Here is a 23,634-nt window from a genome sequence, read left to right as displayed (position 1 = left end):
AGCCTGTTTTAAACCTCCTTCTGCAGCAGGGACAAGTCAAGTCTCCTGAGTGGACCGACTGGTCCCTAAGGATCCTGATGCACTGTCTACAAAAAGTGTGTCCACAGGTGATAGAGACTGGATCTGTCTGAATCTGCTCACACACTCCACACCTGGAACCATCCTGGAGCAGCACATCCCTGAGAGAGAGAGAGAGAGAGAGAGAGAGAGAGAGAGAGAGAGAAAGAGAATGTAAGAGTGTAAATTAATGTCAGATGAATGTCAGAATCATAAATGAAATCTAACTGCAACAAAAAAGAGGAAGTATTAATTTCACTTTTAAACAGACTGATGGTAAATGTCTATTCAAAGTGCCACTTTTCTAATGTTCAGTTCACTAGTACCATTTTCACACTCAAAACCCTAAACATGTATTTATTAATGTTATTAATTTCAATAATAAATATTTAATTAATAATGCAATGGGTATATCTATAATCACACACCATACAAATGTCTCATGGATAAACACACTCTGAAAACCTATAATGGGAAAATGTCACTGATACAATGAAGGTGACCTGTGTGTATCTGTAGTCCCCCCACCAGTGGGTATCTGGAGAATTAAATTTAATTCCTCATTCATAATGCACCTTTAGTTTTTTCAAAATACATTTCTTAGACAAAATATTAGATTTATACTGGTAAAATAAAAGCATATTTTATAGGTAAATCAAAATTTCAGAATTTGAGCAGAACATATCTATTAGAATCTTCTAAACATTCTAAACACTGTCAAGCATTTGATAAAACCATGAGTTCAGGGACTGGAAATTAGTGGGAAAAATTACAAAATGATATTTGACTGTAAATATTGTATATGTAATTAACCAGTCATTCACATGAATGGTAAAAAAAAACCCTCTTATATATGATTAATACAAACATCCTGTGCAAATGAGCAGTGACTAGGGCAGCAAATACGAATCAGAAATGAGGTAGTTCTTCATTTATATGATTTAAATGGAAAACCAATCACAGTAAAGTCTACGACGACTGAGCTGTACAGTATGGAGAGAGATTAGTCTCAAAATATTTGACAAATGCGTACATGTTAATCCACAAATTAAACACAAGTCACAAATGTTTCACTGTTCACAAATGAATACAGTATATTAGCAAAGTAAGGTAAAGCGCTTCGAACACTGGTATATAACTGAAATGACCATGTGTCTCACCTCACATCAGTACATTGTCTATCTTTACTGAAATTAAGAGGATCATCCGTCGAGAAGTTGCTCTTCATAGACACACCACTGGGTTCTGGAGGTTCTGCTCGGAACGTCTGCTCTCTGAAATAGGAAGTGGTGAAACAGTGTGTGAATATGTAGTAATGTGATACCCAGTGTGATAAATAATGCTGAATGCTGTATTTTATTCATTTACATTATGCAAGTTGAGTGTAAAAATTAAACAGACTCTGGCATTTATTCTCTAGAAGAAACATTGCAACATGACAATTCAGCTCAGCTCAACTTCATGCAAATGAGCAGTGACTAGGGCAGCAACTACCAATCAGAAACAAGGTTCTCACGTCCCATTGAATACATGAGTGGAGCTTGGGTCCTAGTGCATATATGTTCTGCTTTGTTTATATAATTAAAAGGAAAGACTTTCACAGCAGTCTACATTGACGGAGCTGTACAGTGTCAAATTAGCAAATCGTGAGACACAGGCAACATGTTTTCTATTCATTGTAGCTCGTAACCTCACTCACTGTCAGCCACAATACTATTCACACTCTTGGTTTGCGAGTCATCGCCGATTGTTCAGTGAGCTTTTGGATCACTTTTTCAGAGGTTCACACACAGCAACTGAGTGCAGAGAGAACGCCTCTGACCTGAGTGTTTTCTCCTATTCTCTATTCATAATTACTGTACTTTATTTTTTGCACACGTGCTGCACCCTGGTCCTGGAGGAACGTTGCTTCGTTTCACTATGTACTGGTATATAATTCAAATGACAATAAAGCCTGATGAGCTTGAAAAGTACTTTCTATATGAATGTGCACACACATGATTTCAGTTGATTCCCCCATCTCTACAAATGATACGAACGTGATGACACTTTTCAGTAACAACCACTGTATGGAGTAAGTTTGTGTTTCACAAAGCATCAGCGCAGACCACAGTCAGAGGTGAAGAGGTGCTGCTGGTTTTGTGTCTCACCTCACATCAGTACAGTGTCTTTCATTACTGAAATTAAGAGGCTCAACCATCGAGAAGTTACTCTTCATTGACACACAGCTGGGCTCTGGAGGTTCTGTTCTGAATGTCTGCTCTCTGAAATATAAAGTGGAGAAATGAGAAAGAGCTCAGTGTGGATATTTGGTGAAGTTTGTTTTGTGTTATAGCTTTGGTAAATTAATGTAAAGGAGCAGTTCTGAGATTAGTATTTTTCCTGATAATGTTTTTGATGATTTTGTGACGTCCAGAGAGAGATTTCTAACACAAGCCTGAAAAAAGATACTGATTATTGATTTTCAGAAGGAATAGAAATGTTTAATGTACAATGTAAATCTTTTTTTACTGATGCAGGGACAAAGCCACTGAAAGTCATTAACTGTGTATGAGAGCGAGTGACACTAAGTGGTAAGACAGTGTAGTGTGATATGATGAATGTGTATTAATTTCTAATAAGAAATTTTGACTTTCTGAGATGTGATTTTAAATACCCAAATTTTAGCTGGTTTTCAGAGACATCCCCAAGCCACACAAACCCAGATGGGACTTTCAGATAACACAGAGCAGGCTCGTAAACCACTCCCCAAAGACATTTTTTTTTTATGACCCAGACCCACGGGGTCAAGAAAAGAATCTGTTGGGAGACACTCCTAAGGATCAGTTTATGCTCTGTGTAAAACTGCTTAATGAAGAACGTCTTTAACTATAGAATTAATCATTAATTCCCACTGGTTTAAAACAATTTGAAGTCACATATGGGCACAACTGTTTGAAATTAATTCAATTTGGACAATCAAAATGGGTGGGATTAATTTACATGTGTCTAAAGTAATTTTTGTTTTATATGAATTTATGTAGAACCACATACTGTGTGTGTAGTTGGTTAATAATTATGTAGAACATGGTTTTCTTAATGATATTACTTTGTGTTAACATCTAATCTTTTATATTGCAAAAGTATGATTCAGAAGTCTGAGATTCATTCAAAAAGGGATGGGCTTCAAGCCTTTGTCTTGTCAAGGGTCATAAATTGTATGTGATGTTACTACCAAGGTACAGAAAACAGCCAATCAGGAGCAAGAGAGGCTCCAATCTTATCCTATCAGTATTAAAGGTGGGTCTTCTAAACTCTGGTTAAAACCCAGTGGTGCCAAATTACACACCCTGCTTCTCTTCCGCCCTTCTCTCTCTTCACTTTAAAGCTTCAGACACTTGGGGCTTCTTCGCTTCACTTCACTTCACACTTTTTCTGTTTTAGCCTTTTTCAAGGCTTAGGTTCAATGACTTAGGTTTTGAAATGACTCTGCAGGCATCAGACTTGTGGCTGCCTTGGGCCCCTCAAGTGTGGTCCAGAACAAGAGTTCTATTGTAATTTTTATCTCTTCTAGAAAACTATAGATTAAGAAAAGCTATAGTTTAACTCTAGCAAAAATTCAACGCCACACCCAGAGCATGAAGGAAACCTTAGACCTCTGACCCTCAAAAGGACGACACAGCTTCCGGACCAACGACGAAGAAGACGGCCACCCTCAGAATGACCTTCTGAGATGAGGAGAGACTTGATCAGGAGAGATCGGCCTGGACATGTCTCACAAGGCAGCGGATCAGCGACGACGGAGAACTTCTGAACGCCAGCTCCAAAGGAGGGGTCGCCGTATCTGAAAATCTCGGTAGAAAAGGAACGTCCGCGGCTGCAAACTACCAGGCCCGCGTCTGCAATTCTCCAGGAAGTCATGCTGGAAAGCACCACGTGTCAGCGACACACTCCCAGCTATCTCCAGTCCATCTCCACAGATACAGAAGGTCACATGGCCTCATTTCTTTCATTGCTCATGAGGTTAGTGGTGAATGCTTGCTGGGATCAACAATAGCGTTTTCTAGAATTTAGGGTAATTATCATAGAGAAGTTCCCTCATATATTAATCTCCCTGTTCCCTCATGTATCGCTGTAATCCATTTCATTATATGAATGTATAATCAATATTCATTATTTGATATTATTATTAATAAACAATTTGTGTGATAAAACCAATCCTTGGTTATTTGTTTGTGTGTGCACCTTTCTTGTATGGAATTATAATTTCTAGTTCAGATTCCATTTCAGAGTCAAGAACCCACGGCGGGACAATGAGCATAATTCATTAATAATAGTTAATTCTAGCTAATTCTGCTGTATAATATGTGAAGATAACCTACTCGTCTAAGCTAAAATTGGACAGTTAAAGACACTACATATTAGTTAATGATTCCCAAACATGGAGTTTAACCAAATGAATTAAATAATTAATTATTAATAGAATAATAATTAATTATCATTGACTCCGCTATGTAGTGCTTATGCCACCGCAACGTGTGCATAACTATTTCCACTACAACAAGCATGACACAACTTCATGTGAATGAGTAGTGACAGTGACTCCAATTCAGAAATGAGTTTCTCACATCACATGGAACATAGGCACAGAACTTGACTCTTAAATATTTGTTCTGTTTCATTTACATGATACAGGAGTGAAAACTGATGACAGCAGAGTCTAAGCTGACTGAGCTGTACATTGTCTGTGTTTATCAAATGCTGTTTAAACACAATACTAGGTGGTAGATTAAAGGGATTATATGATGACCATAATTTTATTTTATCTTTGTGAAGTTAGAGCAAAGACCACTGTGAACCATGTTTTTATAAGACACAAAATATTATATATGTGTAGAATTTCCTGAGACTGCTGCAGGTCACTCATTCTAACAGATTAAATAGTGAGTGAAAGTGTTCAGTCTGCTAAGTGTTTCAGGTCATAAGCCCTATTTATATTTGTGCATTTGCTTTAAAAATGTAGTCTGTATGATCACACAGGCCAGTCTTACTCACAGTACCCAGTGGTCTGGATATTTTAGAGATCCTATCAGAGACACAGAGATCTGTTTTACACATGGCTGTTCCTGTAAGGTGGGATGACTCTGTGAATAATAACCTGGTTCATTTGGTGACTGCAAAGAAATTTGATTCTTCACTTCATGTGATTTGCACTTTATAGGAAATGTAAAAGTAATTACAGCTTTTATAGATAAAGTTTGCTACTATTTGTGATAAAATAACTTGACCCTTGTTTAAATTATCGTTAGATGGTAACTAACGTGGAGTCAGGTGTTCCGCCGCTGACGTCTGTTTTAGGATGCAGCTCCATCATGAAGTTTTCCCTCTTCACAGACACTGCTGGACCCTGAACACACTGCTTTCTGCTCTATGAAACCATTCCTCTGAAACACAAGTTATATTAAAATTGATGACAACAATATTAATATCAACATCAATCTATAAGGCATAATACATAAAAAACACAAAATTATGTTTTTAAAATAATACATAAAAACAAGGCGGCACGGTGGTGCAGCAGGTATTGTCTCTGTCACATTTTCAAGGACCTGGAGGTTGTGGGTTCAAGTCCTGCTCTGGGCGACTGTCTGTGAGGAGTGTGGTGTGTTCTCCCTGTGTCTGTGTGGGTTTCCTCCTCGTGACTGTCTGTGAGGAGTGTGGTGTGTTCTCCCTGTGTCCGTGTGGGTTTCCTCCGGGTGACTGTCTGTGAGGAGTGTGGTGTGTTCTCCCTGTGTCCGCGTGGGTTTCTTCCGGGTGACTGTCTGTGAGGAATATGGTGTGTTCTCCGTGTCTGCGTGGGTTTCCTCCGGGTGACTGTCTTTGAGGAGTGTGGTGTGTTCTCCCTGTGTCTGCGTGGGTTTCCTCCGGGTGACTGTCTGTGAGGAGTGTGGTGTGTTCTCCCTTTGTCTACGTGGGTTTCCTCCGGGTGACTGTCTGTGAGGAGTGTGGTGTGTTCTCCCTGTGTCTACGTGGGTTTCCTCCGGGTGACTGTCTGTGAGGAGTGTGGTGTGTTCTCCCTGTGTCTGTGTGGGTTTCCTCCGGGTGACTGTCTGTGAGGAGTGTGGCGTGTTCTCCCTGTGTCTGCGTGGGTTTCCTCCGGGTGACTGTCTGTGAGGAGTGTGGCGCGTTCTCCCTTTGTCTACGTGGGTTTCCTCCGGGTGACTGTCTGTGAGGAGTGTGGTGTGTTCTCCCTGTGTGTACGTGGGTTTCCTCTGGGTGACTGTCTGCGAGGAGTGTGGTGTGTTCTCCCTGTGTCTGCGTGGGTTTCCTCCGGGTGACTGTCTGTGAGGAATGTGGTGTGTTCTCCCTGTGTCTGCGCAGGTTTCCTCCGGGTGCTCCGGTTTCCTCCCACAAGCCAAGTGTGTGTTCATAGGTGGATTGGGGACTCAAAAGGGTCCATAGGTGTGAGTGTGTGTGTGTGTGTGTGAGTGTGAATGTTTGTTGCCCTGTGAAGGACTGGCGCCACCTCCAGGGTGTGTTCCTGCCTTGCACCCAGTGATTCCGGGTAGGCTCTGGACCCACCGCGACCCTGAATTGGATAGGCAGTTACAGACAATGAATGAATGAATGAATGAATGAATACATAAAAAAACTAAAATACATGTAACGCTTCAAAATCTGTAAAAATGTATTTCCCCAGTAAAATCATCAATAAATGTTATACACATTATCATAATCAGCATTAATTGTCCATCAAATCCTGCTAATGTCCTGAGAAGGGGGTTACGAGTGATATATTTCCACATGTGGCATGTGAAACATCATTTACTTTCAAGACAGTGGCAGAAAAACATAACATATGTCAGTCCAGTGAATGCTACTACTGCTACATAACAATTATAAACAGAGCTAATGACATGATTTCTCCCAGAGAGACACAGGAACACAAAGATGATGATTATTGTGTGTAACGTTATATTTGTGTAAAGTGAGTGAGAAACAAAGAGAAAGTTTATTTATTTGGTATGTTATAAACCGATCAACCATAACATTAAAACCACTCACAGCTGAGGTAAAAACACTGATTATCATCTTTTAATAAATGCACAAGTAAATCTGATCCACCACATAATCTAACAGTGCTGTAAACGGGTGGGAAAGTGATCGAGGGCCAGAGTCTAGTACAGATCGTTAGCACAAAGCGCTACAAAACTAAACAACTCCAGTTACAAAATAAAGATTGTAGTATGTGGTCAGATATATCTCTGTGCACTACAAATGATTTTGTATGCACTAGATGTATGTATTTCCAATGTCTACAAAGCTAAATTAAAAATACTGATGTTAAAATTGAGGAGGTTAATGTTAGTGGTTTACCACTAACTGTCTTTTGTACATTTAGTTTTTAGTCTTTTTAATTATTACTAGCACGATCCATATCTATGTGAATGTGTTATGTTTTTAAAAAAGGATCTGCACTTTACCAACTGTCTCTTTGTGTGTTGGGCGCCTGCTGCATGATGAGATGCTGGATTAAAAACACACTCTCTGTACGCAAGAAAAACAAGATGGAGTTAGGGGATGTATGATTAGACTCTAATGTTTTGAGTGTTTCAGTGGTGGTAATTAACAGGGTCTGTGTGATGGGTCTGATGCTGCGTGTGCAGTGTGTGATTTGTCTGCGAGTCTGTGTGAGGTGTCAGATTCTGTTTGTGAGTCTGTCTGAGTTTGTGTGTGATACCTGTAGTGTGTGTGATGTCTAAGGCTCTGTACTCACAGATCCCTTTATGTTTAAAAATGTAAATTTTCCTCTTTTGTTTTTGAAAATATATCCATCCAAACAAATATGAAAGCAGCTGCATTATGATGTCAGTCCAGTAGGGGGGCATAGTACCTCTTATAGAGAGGCATCAAAATACCACGACACATGAGAGAAACCCTGAGGTTTAAACCCAGATCACTCCATACTCTGTGTAGTGCACTCCACATGTCATTAAATTACTGAATCTAGGTCTTAATACTGCATTATAAATTAATAATACAGCATCATTTATATTTACTGATATGTAGGAATCTAAAATCAGTGCTAGCTGCATGTATATAGTAGTTTAATGACTAATGAACTTCACTATAGAGGGAGAGAGGAGGTATTTGCATTTAAACCAGAGACAGTCTCACTGTGTGACATCAGTGCCTCAGAAAACCTCTGTGAATACCTCAGTTTTCTTTCATCTGCATGAGAACAGTAACAATGTCCCTTTTTATATGACAATTTTAAAGCAATCTCCACATTGGAAAATGTTTTTTAAACCTCCATTTTCAGTGATCTAAAACGCCATGCTCGTGTGGATGGAAGGCCAAAATGCAGAAAAAACCTCAGCTTTTAAAAATAACATTATATACACATTTGTTTGGGCAGAAGTCACAGGTGTTGCAGCTGACAAAGATGTGGGGGAGTGCACTGAGAGAAATGTTTTTTTTTTTACAATTCTTTTTTTTAATGAAAGTGTAGCCTAGTGTCTGTTAAAAGTTCATTTGAGCATCTATCTACTGCTCTAGCATAGTAGGAATTTCACGCTTGTAATAACTATGTAGGGATATATAACTGCACTTTAATTCCATCATCATAGAACTTATTGTAAGAGGAGACTTTTTTTTCTTTTGTTTTGAAAGTGTTTGTCTGTGTGTTAGGAGCAATATTACTGTGTACTTGTGTTTTATATTATTAAAACTAAGTTGTGGTAGTTGTTGATTTAATCCTAGACTCCATTTATTATTTGACTTTGTTATTCTTAAATGAAAAACATGGAGTTAATGAGAGATTTAACAGCAGTTAACCTTTTAAACTCCCAGGTGTATCTCTATTTCTCTGCAGCAGTTCCAGGGTGTTTTATTCTGATAAGAATTAACCTGTTTGTTGCCAGATATTCAGCCGTGTTTAGGTATTTGTAAACAAATGTCAAAATGGCGTCACTCCTGTTTCCTCACCTGAAGCACAGACAAAAAGTGCGAAATAAAAAACAATAAATAATGTTTAAACAAAACATGTAAATGATTAATAAATTAGTAAATGAAATATCTGGTTGTGTTTTCAAACATTTAAAACCAGAGCTTTACTCCACCGTTTCCCTGACTACGCGCCCTCGCGCTACTGTAATCAAAGGACATTGTGACGTGACTGGGGCCTTGTCCCTGTGTAGAAGTCTGTTTCTAGTCCAGAAGAGCTACCACTAAACCGAACAGCTGTTTTATTAGTTTCAGTCAGATATGAGTACTCCAAAACAAAACGATAACTCACACTGCTCCTGTTTCTAATGATTTTTAAATATATATCTTACCGTAATTACACCTGAAAAGCATAATTAAGAGAAGGAATGGCAGATAAACACACATTTCTAATGTAAACAATGACACCATTTTCCACAGAAAAATAATGTTAACGATTAAACACCTACCGAGTGAAATCCAAACCGTCTTCCTCTGAAATCTTCTTCAGCTCAGAGTTACTTTCGATTTAGTTTGTTTCCTCGTTCTTGTTTTTCACCTGTGGAACCACCTGATCTCACCTGATCATCACCTAGTGTTTATCGCCATCTAGTGGTCAGAAGAGCGTAAAATCCCAAACTTGAACATCAGTATACATCAAAGTGTTCGGACTCTGTAATATTTTATATTTTTAACCCATTGTGTTAAATCCAGTAAATAAACAGTGGTGGCTCAGTAAAGTTCACAGAAGTGTGTTCTCTTTGGAGGATGTGTTCACTTTCTGTTTAATAAAGGAATAATCAACACACAATATATGAATGTACTGGACTGAAACATAATCCTGTTCCACAGTTCTGGATATACACTGTGAATGAGAGAGAGAGAGAGAGAGAGAGAGAGAGAGAGAGAGAGACTCTTCTATATTTAATATGTGTGTCAGTGTCCAAACACAGTGTAATGTAGTGTAACTGAGTGTTCTGCTTTTCTCAGTTTAAAACCTCTTGTATCCTTCATGAAGCTGAAACCCAGGTGTCCACACATCAGCACAAGACTTAAACTCTCACTCAGTTACACACACAGCCTGTCCTTTCTGACACAAACTCACTGCGGAGCCTAAATAAAACTCCAGACCTAGCACAGACCCAGACAGCAGACACATTTGGGCCGAATCTGTGTCAGTTTTGGGATTCATTTACGGTTCAGTAACGGCACTGGCACAAGTGTGGTGTGAGCTGGACCTGGGCCAAACGTCACGACCCAGGCCTGGCTTGAGTTACAGCTCGTGTTGTGTGGCCAGGCGTGGGCCGACTCTCAGGAGCTGGGCTTGACTTGGGTTATGGTGTGTGTTGTGTGAGTCAGGCGTGGACCAAATGTTGACATGTGGCTCATACACAGTGGAGCTGTGGCTGAGGTGAAGTATCCAGCCTCACCCTGAGTCAATGCCATCATTCCAGGCCAAATGTGACACCTGCTCCTCCAGTGCTTTTCTGAAATGAAGGGCATTAACAGTGGGTTTGTTGATACTTTGCTGCAGAAACAGTCTTCTATGTTCTAGGAAGGCTTTAAACTCTGTGCTGCAACATTGCTCTGAGGGTTTGATTGTATTCAGCGATGTTAGTGAGGGTCGGTGCTGAGATGAATCTCCAGCTCATCACAGAGGTATCATCAGACGGAGCTTCATCACTCCAGAGAGCACAGTTCCACTGATTCACCGCCCAGTGCTGGGAGATTTTACACTCTGCTCGGCACTGGACATGGTGACCTTAGGCTCATGTGTGGGTGCTTTATACCAGTGCTTCTCCAACTGTGCCTTATGCCCCCCACCTGCCCCCGGAACAGAGGGAGAATCAGGGGGCACATGTTTCTGAGTCAGAAACAGAGATGAAACTGAACACAGTCAGCCACTGCATCAAGAAACGCACCCTGAAACATTTCTGAAAGGAGAGAGCCATATAACATTTCTGTTCATAAACAGCACCAGGTTCTGAGCCCAGATTCATCTCAGATGCTGAAAGACTGAAAGTGCCGTGGTGAAACGAGTCCAGGTTTCAGCTGTTTTTCCTGAAAAAAGGTAACGTTTGTAAAGTTTTAAAGTGAAATTTAAAGTGTTATTTATATAGAATCCCCTCATTTATTAATGATTTATTGCTGAGCTTTGTTACATGTGTGTAATCTCCTGTGTGATTGTGTAGTGGACACACCTCAGGTCTTTGTGCTGATGAAAGTGGATGAAGCCTGTGAACTGGTGAAAAACCACTCGAGGAGAATTTACTGCAGCAGAAAGATCAAAGAGAAGGTGATATTATATGCGTTCATAATGTAAATATATATGTGTGAATCACTCTTTCTCTGAGCCAGTGTTCTGCATAAATACCTCATAAAGTGAGTGATATTCTTCAGATTCAACTCGACTGAAAACTGTGGGATTTCTCTGAAAATTAAAAATCAAGTGAAGTACTTTACGTCAAATTAATACACAATTAAATATTCAGCGTGTAACAGCTTCTAGATCAAATACATTTCAGAGCAATGTTCATTTAATGCTGCATTGTGTTTAAATAATTACTCGTGTCCTGCTCGTGTTAAACACTCGCCCCGTGATAAAAACCTTGACCATGTGCTAAAATTAGCATTTGTTTATTATTTTAGGAAGAATGATTGTGTCCACACACTTTTGCCCAGGGTCTGTTTCTGGCTCCAACACTGATTTAAACTAAACGTTACTTTAATGATCTCAAGAATTTAGGGATTCTACGTCATCAGAACGACAAGGAACTTTACTCAGTGGAAACTGTTGGGTTTTTTAAATAAGGCTTTGTTCTTCAAGGTGAACCAGGCACAGAGCTTTTTACTCGACAGCCTCTTCCTCCTCACCCTCTACTTCTGGAGTCATAGCCACTACAGCTGTAGAAACACCCCCTGTGTCACGTTTAGCTTCAGGCTCATGGTTTTAATCCCAACAATAAATAAATATTAATAAAAGTCTGTAATTACAGCAAGAATTAAACTGAAGAATTATTAAACACTGCTGCTGTTAACAGTGAGACACTGATTTCTTTTCTGAGTTTGTGTTAAAACGATTAATATTTATTTACACTGTGGTTTATCAAGTGACTAATTTCATAGATTAAAACAGCATTAAAATCACATGAAGACACACAATAGAAAAGAATATTCTTCTCTTAAAACACTGTTGGTACATGATTATATAAACTGATTATATAAATAAAGCTCTTAATATCTGTGGAGTTAGTCATGGGAACATTGGGTCTTTTTCTTTCTTTTTTACCAGAGAAATCACTGAGGATCTTTTGTGTTTACATTCTCTTATAGTCTTTACTCTCATACATTCAGCTTGTTGTTGCAGTGAAACACAACAGAATATTCTTCTTCAGTAACAGGGTGTGACCGCCACATCTGTGGATTAACATTTACGCATTTGTAAAGTATTTTGAGACTAATCTCTCTCCATAAAACTACCAGTAAAATCATTAAAGGAGGGAGAGGAGGTAAAGCGCTGCGGGCTCACACTGCCCCCCTGTGGCCCTCGTTGGAAATACCGCTCTTATTTTAAAACACTCATTCTTACACAGATGCAGTTGTCGGTATTTTCTGAAAATAGACAATATGTACCTCAAAGTGACCAAACGTTTAAAATAGTCTGTCACCAAACATAAAGGTTTTATTTGGTTGTTCTGCGATAAAACAAGTCAATTTAAGTTTATTCTAAAATATGTTCCCAGGCGCTCCCTCTCTCTCCCAGACCCAGAGAGAGTGAGTGATCTCGGCACATCGACTCTCTTTGTCTTCATCTGCATCTCTGCTATTGGTTTACAGAGGTGTCAATCACCTCTGACCCGCCCCCTCAGAGCTGTGAGCGAATCCCTGTGGAGAGCGGCGTCCAGCAGCGCACCCCTCCACCGGGGAATAGGACCCCGCTCACAGCCGGCAGCCGCTCATTGGTCCACAGCTGCACTGAATCTAAGAAGGAACGCCCTCAACGTTGAATTCACGAAGACTTTACGTCAAAACTTACCATTGCCTGGGCGCTAGGAGCTCCAGAACAGTGCGTTACCGTTACTCAGGAAATAAAGGCACGTTTACTGTGGCGTGGTGAGTAAGAGATTATCTTAAGTTTGAGTTTATTCTAAAATATGTTCCCAGTCGCTCCCGAAAGTCTTATGGTGGAAAAATATCGTTTAGAGACTTAATCCGTTCCCTCAGTTTAACAATCATTTTCAGACAGACATGACTCAGGCTGTGCATTAGGACACTAGTCTGATCTCTCCATTCCTTATTTACACACTACACCCACTGTTTACCACTGAAACATTAACAGTTGGTGTCGAGGAGGGAGTGAATCTGGTGGGACTCCATTTCGTTGTGAACTGAGCGAGTTTGTCGCGGCACATTCAGCTGGAGGTGGGACAGTGGGCTCCTGTTGTGCGGCACAGAGCCGCGGCCAAAATCACACCTCATTCTCAAAGTGTTCAGTAAAATCCAACTGACCCGCTGTTGTCTTTATTTATCAATTACCACATTAAACAATAGATAAAACCTAACGGGGCTTTTGTGGACAGAATTAAGCCTGAACCGGTGAAGATGAGATCAGACAATACCTCATATCGTCCACAAGAGGGCGCCCTAAGTGGTGATGATGATACGACACTGAGGGGATTTGTGACCCCGAGTTTTGTAAAAAGGATAACTTCAAGGATCTGGCAACCCGTTTGGCTGTTTCTGTACCCGTTTGGAAGCTGTTTTGATCGCTCGGGTTTTCCTGTTTACTCGTTTCCACTGTTATTTCTATATTTATATCTGTTTTTATAACCTACTAACCATCCATAGATCTATCTTTTAGATTGTCTCCGCAGGAATATTCATTACAGAGGCACTAAAACTGCCACCGGACCCTGGAGTAACGTTCTTGGTGTAAGTTACTAAAATCAACTAAAAGCGGTAAGTACCTGCAATTCCATGGCTACTACTGGCTGTTTTGCCTGCTCAGAGTGTGGCATGTTTAGTTTAACCCCCTTTTCCACCTCTAGCGATAAAGATAGTGGTTGTGTTTGTACTAAGTGTCAGCTAGTTAGCTCTCTGGTGGATAAAGTGGACCAGTTAGAAGTGCGCATCCGGAGCTTATTATTGTTAAGGGATAAACAGCGAGATTCAGTGCTAGCAACTCCGGGTGCCTTAGGGAGAGTTAGCACCCCCACGACTCCGGCGTTAGAGCCCTCACAGCGGGGTGAATGGGTGACGTCTCGGCGTCATAGCCGGAAAGCTAAGGCTGATGCTAACGCTGAGGCCAAAGCTAGCCCACCGGGACACCACGCTCCTCCGATTCGCGTGTCAAACAGGTTTGCCCTGCTCAGCGAAGCACCCGCTGAGGAGCCTGTTAAGAGTGCTCTGGTTATAGGAGACTCTATTGTTTGACACGTGAAATTAGCTACTCCTTTAGGGGCGCCGGCAGTAACAGTTAGCTGTTTATCGGGAGCCAGAGCGCCGGATATTAGTGGCAACCTTAGACTGTTAGCTAATAGGAGATATTCGAGGGTAGTCATTCATGTAGGGGCCAATGATATTCGTCTGCGGCAGTCTGAGGTAACTAAGGGTAATATTACAGAGGTGATTAAACTGGCCCAGACGATGTCCGATGCCGTAATCTGCTCTGGCCCCATACCAATGCGGCGTGGCGACGAAGCTTACAGCAGACTTTGGGCGTTAAACTGCTGGATGTCCAAGTGGTGTTCCGAAAATCAAGTGGGCTTTATAGACAATTGGTTTCGTTTTGAGGGCAAGCCTGGTCTTATAGGTAGGGATGGTATCCACCCCACGCGGGAGGGTGCTGCCTTACTTTCTTGCAGCATAGCACATAGTCTTTTAGTTAGTCAGCAGAGTAGTGTAGATAGCTGCTGACAATCCAGAGCCGGGACCAGGCCGCAGACAGACAGGCTAAACCGACCGTCTGCGAACTGTCTTAAGGCGTCACCCAGGTTCAACTGTATTGAGACTGTGTCTTTCCCCCGAACTAAATGTAAAAGTAGAAAAACAAAATCAGCCTGTTTCAGCAACCTAATCAATATTAAATCATACACAACACCTAGCAGCAACACCTCAGAACTAAAATTTGGGTTACTCAACATAAGATCACTAAACTCAAAAGCACTCATCGTAAATGATATTATAAGTGATCATAAATTCAATGTTTTCTGTCTCATGGAAACGTGGGTTAGACCAAATGAATATTTACCACTAAATGAAGCCACCCCCCTAGGCTATAATTATGCACATAGCCCAAGAATATCAGGCAAAGGAGGTGGAGTATGTGTAATTTACCAAAATACCCTAGAAATTAGTCTTAAACAATGTGACACCTTCTCTTCTTTTGAGGTTCTCTCCACTATTATAACAAATCCGGTCACAAAAAAGGACGCATTTTTATTATGCAACATTTACAGACCACCAGGGCCTTACTTAGAATTTCTGAAAGAATTCAGCGATTTTGCTACAAACCTAGTGGTGTGCAATCATAAAGTTATAATTGTAGGAGATTTCAATATCCATTTTGAGAAGGAAAGTGACCCACTAAAAAAGGCATTTACCTCAATCTTAGACTCCATTGGTATTACTCAAAATGTAACAGGGCCTACACACTACTACAGTCACACTTTAGACTTAGTTCTGACACTAGGTCTTAACATTGACAAAATTAATATCTTACCGCAATCCTCAGCAATCTCCGATCATTACTTAATTTCATATGAGCTACGTTTTAGCCATAATATATGTAGGAACCCTCGCTATTCTACAAGGCATATAATAAAACCATCTACCGCCCTACAATTTATAGAAAACCTACCAGAACTATCGACACCAGTTCCAACTCCATCAGACCCAATGGACCTAGATGTACTAACTGATTACCTGTCGATCTACTTTAGAAAAGGTAGCACCACTTAAACATAAAAGTATAAGACAGAAAAAGCTCGCACCATGGTATAATGATAAGACCCGTACTTTAAAACAAACATTACGAAAACTAGAGCGGAAATGGCGATTAACCAAGCTTGAAGTGTTCCATTCTGCCTGGAAGGACAGCCTTATAGAGTATAAAAATGCCCTCACTAAAGCTCGCTCAGCATATCTGGCCTCGCTGATCTCCAATAATAAAAATAATCCGAGAGCATTGTTTAGTGTGTTTTCTAGAATTACAAAAAATCAAGCAGGTTCTGAACAACTAATTCCAGCAACTCTCACCAGTAAAGATTTTATGGACTTTTTTAATAATAAAATTGAGAATATTAGACAACAAACTCAAGCCACAGGATCAAATCCATCCTGGCTGCCACCCGATGTGAAAGATATAAAACATAATATAACTGTAAAAGAAAGACTTGAAACCTTTTACCCACTCCCACAATTAGAACTAGAGAAGATTATCACCTCCGCAAACTGTACAACTTGCACACTTGATGCAATTCCCACAAAGTTGCTCAAAGAAATACTACCAGCTATTATTGATCCTCTTTTAACTATAGTAAACTCATCCCTTAGTCTGGGCCATGTACCCAAAGCTTTTAAACTAGCAGTTATTAAACCTATGATCAAGAAACCAAATTTTGATGCTAGTACACTATCTAATTACAGGCCTATTTCTAATTTGCCATTTCTGTCCAAGATCTTAGAAAGAGCTGTGGCCCAACAACTTAGTTCATATCTACATAAGAATCATATATATGAAAAATTCCAATCTGGATTCAGGCAACATCATAGTACAGAGACAGCTCTAGCCAAGATAACAAATGATCTTCTTCTTGCCTCTGATCAAGGCCACGTATCCCTGTTGGTGCTTCTTGACCTAAGCGCAGCCTTCGATACAATAGACCACAATATTCTCATAGAAAGGTTAGAAAACATGGTTGGAATCACAGGGACAGCCCCTTTATGGTTCAAATCTTACTTAACGGAACGTTATCAATTTGTAAAAGTAAACAATCTAAATTCAAATTATTCTAAAGTAAGATTTGGAATTCCACAAGGCTCTATTTTAGGACCATTATTATTTACATTATACATGTTACCGCTAGGCACAGTTATAAGAAACCATGACTTTCACTGTTACGCAGACGACACACAATTGTATATTTCAGCCAAGCCCAATGACAAACACAGATTAAAGAAAATAGAGGACTGTTTAAAAGACGTGAAAGGCTGGATGTTGCGTAACTTCCTCCTTCTAAACAGCAACAAAACAGAGGTCCTGCTTTTGGGTCCAAAAGTGGCAAGAAATAAATTATCAGATTTAATTTTAAATCTCGCTGACTCTCCAATTAAACCTGGTTCAGCAGCAAAAAATCTTGGTGTCATAATTGACCCGGATTTATCATTTGATCAACACAAAGGTAGTATCACTAGGACAGCTTTTTTACATCTTCGCAATATTGCTAAGATTAGAAATGCCTTATCCCTTCAGGACGCAGAAACATTAGTACATGCCTTTATTACTTCAAGGCTTGACTACTGTAACGCACTACTGTCAGGATGCACCAGCAGCAATTTAGAAAACTTCAACTAGTTCAAAATGCTGCAGCTAGGGTCCTCACTAAAACTAGAAAATTTGAACATATCAGCCCAGTTTTATCATCACTTCATTGGCTGCCTGTTAAATTCCGCATTGACTACAAAATTTTGTTATTAACATATAAAGCTCTAAATGGGCTTGCTCCTGAATATCTTCAAGATACAATTTCCTATTATGAGCCTCCACGTTCACTCAGATCACAGAATACTGGATTTTTAATTGTTCCCAGAATTCAGAAGGCCTCAGCTGGGGGAAGAGCCTTTTCTTATAAAGCCCCCAGACTCTGGAATGATCTTCCAGAAAATGTTCGGGACTCAGACACAGTCGCAATCTTCAAATCTAGGCTAAAAACACATTTGTTTAGTTTATCTTTTGGTAGCTAATGCTCCCCCATAGATAAAGGCGGCAGATCCGGGGGGGTCCATGGACACAGGGAATTATAGTAAACTGAGACGCTGGTGCTGTCGTCCCGCCGCTTCTCGCGATCACTCAGGTTTGTTGACGGTGGAGCGGAGGGATGCCAGTGTTTCAGGATGCTCCCGTGTCTGTGTGTCCTCCTGGTTCTCTCCTTTTAGTTAAAGCTGTCATAGTCAGATCTGCCGGAGTCATTAGCCACACTCTGGAAATTTTCATATTTTCTACTTTACAAACACAAAACAGTTCAAAACTAATTCCATCCCTTTACATCTTTCCGAGTAAACAACTGCCCACCTGTCTGTCTGGACACTGACGGATGACTGTCGATGACCTCCACGCTTCAGACCAGCTGCCCACGCTCCAGCAACCACCAAGTGCCTTGAAGCTGTCCCTACACTGAAGTTCTCATGGAATATTAACTATTATCACCAGTAGATTGACCAGAGGAGGATGGGTCACCCCTTGTGAGCCTTGGTTCCTCCCAAGGTTTCTTCCTCAGCTGGGGGAGTTTTTCCTTGCCACTGTCGCCCCTGGCTTGCTCACTTGAGGGTTTTACATTTGTTTTTACATTTCATGTCAAATCTTTGTCTTACTGGAATTCTGTGAAGCTGCTTTGTGACAACAACAGTTGTGAAAAGCGCTATATAAATAAATTTGATTTGATTTGATTTGACACAGTTACACACCTAGTGAGTCCATTAAAGCTGGTCAGAACCTAATGTTGCCCAATTTATCATCGTCCACAACACAGTCCCTGCTCCTCCAGTGGAAAAAGGACAGTTCCAGCTTCATGTGTCTCCTTCATCTTGTGTCTGTTTATTAAAAGTATTGTACCTTTATTTCGTAGACTACGCTTTTGCTGAAGACAACACAGAATGAAGAAAATAGTTATCAGCAAACACCTCTGCAACAGTCTAAATTAATCAGATAATTACAAATAAGCAGCTTTACAGTGGCACTGACGGTGTAATCCTCTACACAGCGCGCTCATTCTTTATGGTTTTATTCATTTTTTAACGTTCATTCTTGAGAAATATGACAGTAGCAGGTCAACTGTTGAGAATTGTTGAGAACGCAGCTTCAACAATAAAACTTCCTCAAATTTTTATTTATTCTAAAAATGTTCACTTTATTCTTGAACATTAACGTTATTAAATAATTTTAAATAGACTTTATTCTCGTAATATAACTTTATTATGAATATATTATTTTACAGGGGTCTTGTTTTTGTTTAAGTGTTTAAATGTAAACATGTTTACCGTGTGGTCTCCATGGCAACGTTAATGCTGTCGGAAAGCTTCAAAATGGCTGCAGTGAGGGTCTATGGCTGGAGACGCTGGTCATGTTCAGGTCTGGGTCAAAGTGAAAAAGAGAGTGTCCATGTGCTTTAGAGAGGTTCTCAGACTCAGAGGAACTGCTCCAGCTTCAGTGAGGTGTGGAACATGTTTCAGACCCGGAGCAGAGGCTGCGAGATGCTGTCCAGCTGGTGGAGCCCGACGTCTTCTGTCATCTGTACGACGGCTTCATCGGACGGGTCACCGGAGACCAGCCTGAGGTCACTATCCACACACACTACCACTGCTGGGAGTAACTCCACTCAATATAACGAACACACTGATCTCTACCTCACTCTCTGTTTACTGCAGCTCCGCACAGAGGAGGGTGGGACCCTTGTGGTCCCCTCGGGCCCTGTGATCACATACAGTGTGAGTGAAGCTACTGGGTTCATTGTTAATTATTTATATTTAAGTGAGCCCTGTTCTCATTGGTTTCCTCATTTAACTTCAGTGTGAATGGGCGGGGCTTAACTGCTGTAGGCTGAATAGGTGGATGTATGGTAATGTGTTGGTGTATGACGCCACAAAAAGGAGTGAATACTAACTGTTCATATTTGGACGGTGCGTATCTGGACCACTAAAGGGCGCTAACAGTGGTCACCGATGGAGAGAATGAGGTTCATATGAGCTCTTTAACTTCTGAGCCTGTTTGTAGTGGTTCATTCTAATGTGCACCACCCCCCACCCCCACAGTGTCCCAGGCTCTTTCTGGAGCGGCTGGTCGTTCGGCTTCATGGAGGAATGCAGAGGAATTTCTGGACTCTGCATTTCTCCAGCACAGAGTGGCACCGTGCAGACAAGAAGGTGTGCACCTTTATCTGTTCAAGACCTCCTGTCTGGTGTTGTTAATCACATCTGTAGCTTTGTAGGGTCTTATTTGCCTGTGTGTGTGTGTTCGTGTGTCTTCCAGAGGGTCCATGTCAGGCTCCACTATGTTGAGCTCACGCGGGGGGCACTTGCAGATCACTGGTGGATTCACACCAAGGATTTTTTCATTCCATCGGCTAAGGTCCAGACCTCCTCCCACTGCACTCATCTCCAGCACCATTCTTTCATTTTCTCTCATTCATTTCACTAGTCGTAGTTTATATCATCCATATGACGACCGGAACTTCTCTTACAGTGCCCTGTTTGGACCGCATTCACCGCGAGGGTCACCCTTGCCCAGGTGAGATCTCTCAGACGTGTCTATGTTCACTTCAGCCTGGTCTTTTGATGGAGCTCGACTCACGCTGTGAAGCTGGTGTAAGGAGCTGAGCTGTTGCTGTTGTTTCTTTTTTAGCGAGTTGACGGTCTCCTGACGCGAGTGGCGTCCTGCGCGTTTACCGAGGAACACAGCTGTAAAACATCTGGAGGTGTTGAGGTGGGTTCAGCGTGTTCTAGTAAACACTAACACACCTGCTCTTGTACAAACCTCACTTCCAAAAGAGTCGGGGACAGTTTAAAAGTTGTAAATAAACAGAGAAAGCAGCTATTCATTCTGTTTGTAACAATATACTCAGTGTTTTATCTTAAGAACTTATTCATAATCAGTGTTTATTTATTTCATATTAGGGCCCTCTTTCCTGGACCTGAGCTTTGTAGAATGCCTTTTGAAAAACCACTGCACTGCGCTGTTCCCAAGTACTGAGTGTGTTGTTGTTGTCCAGGTGACGGAGGTGCTCCGCACGTGTCAGTCCCTCTTCATCGGACAGGAGGCGTGGTCCTTCAGAACCAGCTCGGGCACAGAGGTGACCCGCCCTGACCCAGACCCTCAGCCTCAGCCTGATCGGTAATATCGGTTACAAAGTCTGTATGTAGCTGAGTGACTTGATCCACAAACGCAGATTCAACAATTTACAAATACATTTTAAACCTGAGACTTTGGCTTTACAAATATATACAATGTAGATGTAAGCAAGTGTACAATGATGATATATCTATGCATTTAACTGTATTTGTACAAACTGCAGACAGTGAAACACAGATTGGGATGTATTCTACTGTGTAAATCCAGTCCAGTATGAACACTTGTATGACCGTTCATTCTCTCTCTCTCTCTCTCTCTCTCTCTCTCTATATATATATATATATATATATATATATATATATATATATATATATATATATATATAATCTATTTGCTGTATTGTGAAGACAGGTGATGGAAAAGTATCTCTGCAGACACGGTTAAAGGTGTGAATACATCTTTATTTACAGAAACAGTGTCTTACTGGTTCTTAAGGATCCCGTGAGAGAGGTGTCAGCAGTGTTCAGCGCGCTCTTGTCTCTTCCCATTTTCTCTCTATTTTCTCTCTGCCAGCTCTTGAGTATGACCCTGATCTATATGATTCTTAACCTTTCCAAATAGGAATCTGGTCTACATTTGCACGTTCAAGGGACTAAGGGAGGAGTAAAATGTATAGTCTCTACTGCATTTAAGGCCTTATGTTTAAATATATATATATCACTCTCTCTGCCATATAACTTCTATACCAGGAATACCGAGCTAGACTCTTCTCGTAGGAGATTTGTGCCGTAAAGCGTTACGCATTTCTCAGGAGAGTCCTCCACCCTGTGATTCAGAAGTTTCTTAGTACAGTAAACCAGCAGAGGACCCAGTGTAGCAGCCACAGAGGCTCTATTCTCCCTGTTACAGCTCAGTGGAACATTGTTGTCATACTAAGGTATTGTTCATTTAACTAAGAAAACTGCAGCTCACAGCTCAGATGATAAAACACCTCCATTATCTAACTTCAACAACCCTGAGAGATGAATGTGTGGATTAAGCGAGGAAGATGGGGGACAACAATGTACCAAACCTCTAGCAGCAGCTGTTTGTGAGCTCGTGCCCGAGAGAGAGAGACGGCGAGAGTGAACGTTAGTTATGAGATTTATGAGAACAACAGTAGTAACGCTGTGTTTACATTGCCTAAGTAACTTGTTCTGTAAAACAGTTGTATAATTATATTTAGAGAAAAAGCAGTGGCCATCAGTACAACGTTTATGATTCCCACGCAGCTGACGTAGATCCAAGCAAAACATACACAAAACACGGAGTGGGGTACAGAATTGGTTTTGCTCCTTCATCCTGGCACCATTCTGTAGTCCACTCCAACAGCATCAAGTCTGCGCTTAATACCGGTGATGGTTCTGACATCAACTTCCGTGGCCTTAAAGATATTCAGCTTTTTGTAAGATTTTAATGTGGAAGAGTCTAAAACGCTTAATGTGGTTTAATGTACTAAAACAATGATCTAATGACAGCAAACTTCTATTACTTCTGGTTTGAGTCACGGGTTCATTGTTTCAGCAGTACAGAGTTCCTCTTTTGTTTTTCCAGTACATTATGTTGACTGAGCCACTGATCAAGTATAAAATATAAACCCAATTCACTTTTACTTTTCCAGTGTTCTTTAGGTTTTCCTGCCTGATAGAGGGATTTAGCCTTTCAAAATGTCTGACGGATTATTTTTTAATGCTGGGAGCATTTTCGGACACGGATTTAAAGTGTCGTATTTGGCTGTCTGTAGTTTAAATACTGGGAACATTTTCTGACAGTGGTGTGTGATACGGCAGATCGTCTCCGTCACTGCGAGAGAGGAGCTAAGCACTGAATACGACTATTTTAACACTGATAACACGCACAGGTTTGAGGCGGTTTGAGTTTCAGCTTTTAATAAATGACATTAAATGTGTACACAGTTAATAAAGACAGTTTATCTTACCGCGTTAAACAGCTTCTCTCTCTCCTTCCGTAAATGCTCCTGCGGTCAAAGATATTTTTACTTTCTGTTCTTACCCGCTGCCCCTCACTCCCTCTTCCTGTATCCGTTATGTTCCCTACATTAATGTAACTCAAGCCCAGACAATAAGTGGGAGTGATGAGGAGGTGGAGACACTGACAATCACTTCTAGCGTCAGCCAATGGTTTATCAGACACCAACTTTCAATCAGAAATGTTATGTTAAGTGTCTAGAGTTGTTAACAGCCCCACTCTGTTTTGCATTGTTTTCCTCAGTGCTGCTGGCACCGTGACAAAGAAAGCTCTTCTCTACAGAGTCTAAGGCTGAGTCTGAAACATCCTAAAGTTGATGACTATGTTTAATACATTTGTCTAATATTTTAAGGCAAAATAAAGTAACCTTCACTACTTGGAAATTCCCATAATTCAGATCCACTGCTGCACACTCCAGTGCAACGAGCCTTTGTACTCCACTTGCTGATGCTTTGCTTTAAGTGTGGTGCGCACAGGCTCATGTGCAGCTGCTCCAGAACATCCCTTTTCATTTCCTGCTT

General features: G+C 40.8%; 1 protein-coding gene and 1 long non-coding RNA gene across 3 annotated transcripts; one reads left to right on the top strand and one right to left on the bottom strand.

Moving 5' to 3' along the window:
• Window positions 1-42: 42 nt before the first annotated feature.
• LOC136687370 (uncharacterized) lies at window positions 43-9,603 on the bottom strand. The gene is made up of 5 exons (XR_010800445.1): window positions 9,492-9,603; window positions 5,358-5,480; window positions 2,208-2,321; window positions 1,218-1,331; window positions 43-179 (listed from the first exon to the last, which is right to left on the bottom strand). It is a non-coding gene; the product is annotated as an uncharacterized lncRNA (long non-coding RNA).
• A 3,409-nt stretch (window positions 9,604-13,012) lies between these two features.
• LOC136687359 (uncharacterized) lies at window positions 13,013-21,323 on the top strand. Of its 2 annotated transcripts, XM_066661758.1 has the most exons (8): window positions 13,013-13,134; window positions 13,883-19,574; window positions 19,666-19,725; window positions 20,050-20,160; window positions 20,267-20,365; window positions 20,480-20,524; window positions 20,639-20,719; window positions 21,006-21,323. In XM_066661758.1, exons 4-8 carry the CDS (start codon window positions 20,098-20,100, stop codon window positions 21,129-21,131), a joined length of 414 nt encoding a protein of 137 aa, XP_066517855.1. In that variant the 5' UTR covers window positions 13,013-13,134; window positions 13,883-19,574; window positions 19,666-19,725; window positions 20,050-20,097; the 3' UTR covers window positions 21,132-21,323. The 2 variants fall into 2 exon arrangements, with proteins under 2 accessions (XP_066517855.1, XP_066517854.1); XM_066661757.1 differs by having other exon boundaries at window positions 13,883-19,725.
• The last annotated feature ends 2,311 nt before the right edge of the window (window positions 21,324-23,634 follow it).

Source organism: Hoplias malabaricus, chromosome 2, assembly GCF_029633855.1.
Source record: "Hoplias malabaricus isolate fHopMal1 chromosome 2, fHopMal1.hap1, whole genome shotgun sequence".
Lineage (NCBI taxonomy): Eukaryota > Metazoa > Chordata > Actinopteri > Characiformes > Erythrinidae > Hoplias > Hoplias malabaricus.
Note: the sequence above shows the minus strand (reverse complement) of the source record. Positions and strands in the feature narration are given on the sequence as shown.

What these genes read in the sequence shown, in the direction of transcription:
- LOC136687359 (XM_066661757.1), top strand. Translation starts at nt 19,462, where the DNA reads ATGTTTCAGACCCGGAGCAGAGGCTGCGAGATGCTGTCCAGCTGGTGG. An exon ending in GCCCTGTGATCACATACAGT is followed by an intron (nt 19,726 to 20,049) that starts GTGAGTGAAGCT and finishes CCACCCCCACAG; the next exon opens with TGTCCCAGGCTCTTTCTGGA. An exon ending in AAACATCTGGAGGTGTTGAG is followed by an intron (nt 20,720 to 21,005) that starts GTGGGTTCAGCG and finishes GTTGTTGTCCAG; the next exon opens with GTGACGGAGGTGCTCCGCAC.